Source organism: Salvia hispanica, chromosome 5 (assembly GCF_029641045.1).
Source record: "Salvia hispanica isolate PSC_SH4W2 chromosome 5, Shi_PSC_v1, whole genome shotgun sequence".
NCBI lineage: Eukaryota > Viridiplantae > Streptophyta > Magnoliopsida > Lamiales > Lamiaceae > Salvia > Salvia hispanica.
Window position 1 is genome coordinate 5,270,343 of NC_142696.1, and position 1,940 is coordinate 5,272,282.

Consider the following 1,940-nt stretch of genomic DNA (forward strand, 5'->3'; position numbering starts at 1 on the left):
TGCTGCTATATACAATATATTAATTAATTGCATGCATGCAGTGTGTAAGACAAAATAAAACAAACTAAAAATGAAGCTCAAACAGCACCCTAGGTAGTATAGTCTTATTCAACATCCCTCATTTTCAACTTCTAAATGGTTAAAATTAAAAACTCCAAACCCCCTAATTAAGTTAAAACACTAAAAATTACCATCACCAAAATAAAATTAAAATATGTGTACGTGTGTTTGGTCACCCGAAAGGCGAGCTCCGCATCCCTCCGGCGCTGATCGCCACCGTCCGCGGAGGCGTCGGCGAAGGCCGATCCATCTTCACATTGTATTTCTTATGATCATGACCTCCCGACGACAGCATCGGCTTGGTCTCATAGATATCAGAAACCGAGTCGATATCGCTGCCACGGTCGACCGAGAGAGGGCCGATCTGATCGTCGAGGCACGACGCGGTGCCGAGCTCCTGCAGGCGGAGATCGTCGGCCCAGATCAAGGGGCTTTTGCCGGTGTAAGGAGTGGACCTTTTTAAGGACTCCATCTCCATGCCTTGGTGGTGGAGATGGTCGCTGCTGCCGTACATATTGAGGTCTTGGAGGGTAGGGAAGTTGAGAGTGGGACCCGCCGCTGCCGCCTTGTTGTCGCCGGCGAGGACTGTTTGGCATGCTTTTTCGAGAATTGTTTGCATATATTTGCCGTGAGCCTCAATTCGGAGCTGCAGGTGTCTCTGGACCTGTTTTTTTAGTATGTTTAATTTCAATCTTTGCTTAATTTATTGGAAAAGGTATACTATGAATCGATTGATTACTTACCTCTAATTGCTCGTGGAGTCTTCGGTTTACCTCCATTTGCATCCTAATTGCATCAGTGTTAGTATATGAGATCACACAATTCCACAGAAAAATCAGGCTTTTTTTTAGGAAAATGATTTTCAAAGGTCGAAGTATGTTTTTCTCTTTTTTTTGGTTATTGCCGTGCACATGCGATCACATGTGCCGCCTACAAATTAAAGGTTTTGATTTTTCACAAACCTAGAACATACTAGTACCGTTTTTAGACATAAACCATGGAAATAATAGAATAACATACTCATTCATGCTTCGCCCCATCATTCCGGAGGAAGATGCATTGTTTCTTTGCAGCTCAAGAGATGAAGCTGCATACATATAATTTGATTAGATTAGATACACAAGGGTTTTTAAAGAAACACGGTATTAGTAGTAGTATTAAACTTGTGAATAGAGTCTACCATCTTTGATGGAGTGATCATTGAAATCCTTGTGAGGCTGCTTTCCCAGCCTAAATTTCTGAATCAAAAAGAGACCCAGATATCAAAATCAAATCTTTCAAACAACCCTACAACAGAAACTCCAAAGCAATCGAGCCAATTAACTGAAAAGATGATAAAAAAAAAACGGAATCTTGATGAACCTGAAGATGGCTCTTGAGATGGTAAAGCGTGAGACCCTTCACCCCCATAACTCTCATGATGGTCTTCGGCGTCGCCTCTAAAATCAATTACAGATAATTCAGATTAATTCAATTTATTAAAAAAAAAATGAAGAGAAGAAGAAATAGGAGGAAGAGAAGACAGACTGTCAGGGCCGCCGAGCTGGGTAACGGCGTCGACGAAGCGCTCATGAAGCTCGACAGTCCAGCGAAGACGAGGCTTGGGATCAGTGGTGAGGACGAGACCAGAGTCGCACATGGGAGAATTCATACTTGATGCCTTCTTTGGGTGGAACATTATTCTCTCTCTCTCTCACTGGATTCAAGAAGAACAAATGCTTCCAGAATAAGGTGCGGATATGAAGCAACTCTCAAAGCTCTTTGCCCTCTCAATTACTACTACTATGCCTGTTTTTAAATCTTAATTAAAGCCAATTTCTAAAAGTTGGGGGAAAACAAAAAAGAAAAGGAAAATCCGTTTTTGTTATCCACAAGCTTAC

At 41.9% G+C, this 1,940-nt stretch overlaps 1 protein-coding gene across 1 annotated transcript; it reads right to left on the reverse strand.

The window, feature by feature from the left end:
- On the reverse strand, positions 1-1,829 carry LOC125187113 (myb family transcription factor IPN2-like). Its single transcript, XM_048083634.2, has 6 exons — positions 1,588-1,829; positions 1,423-1,499; positions 1,241-1,298; positions 1,081-1,147; positions 804-846; positions 1-724 (listed from the first exon to the last, which is right to left on the reverse strand). The coding sequence occupies exons 1-6, from the start codon at positions 1,736-1,738 to the stop codon at positions 233-235; spliced, it is 888 nt and encodes a 295-aa protein (XP_047939591.2). The 5' UTR covers positions 1,739-1,829; the 3' UTR covers positions 1-232.
- Positions 1,830-1,940: the final 111 nt, after the last annotated feature.

Coding starts and splice junctions, on each gene's coding strand:
- LOC125187113 (XM_048083634.2), bottom strand. CDS start 1,738: ATGTTCCACCCAAAGAAGGCATCAAGTATGAATTCTCCCATGTGCGAC. Junction 1,500..1,587: donor CCAGCTCGGCGGCCCTGACA/GTCTGTCTTCTC, acceptor AATTGATTTTAG/AGGCGACGCCGAAGACCATC. Junction 1,299..1,422: donor ATCTCAAGAGCCATCTTCAG/GTTCATCAAGAT, acceptor TTTTTGATTCAG/AAATTTAGGCTGGGAAAGCA.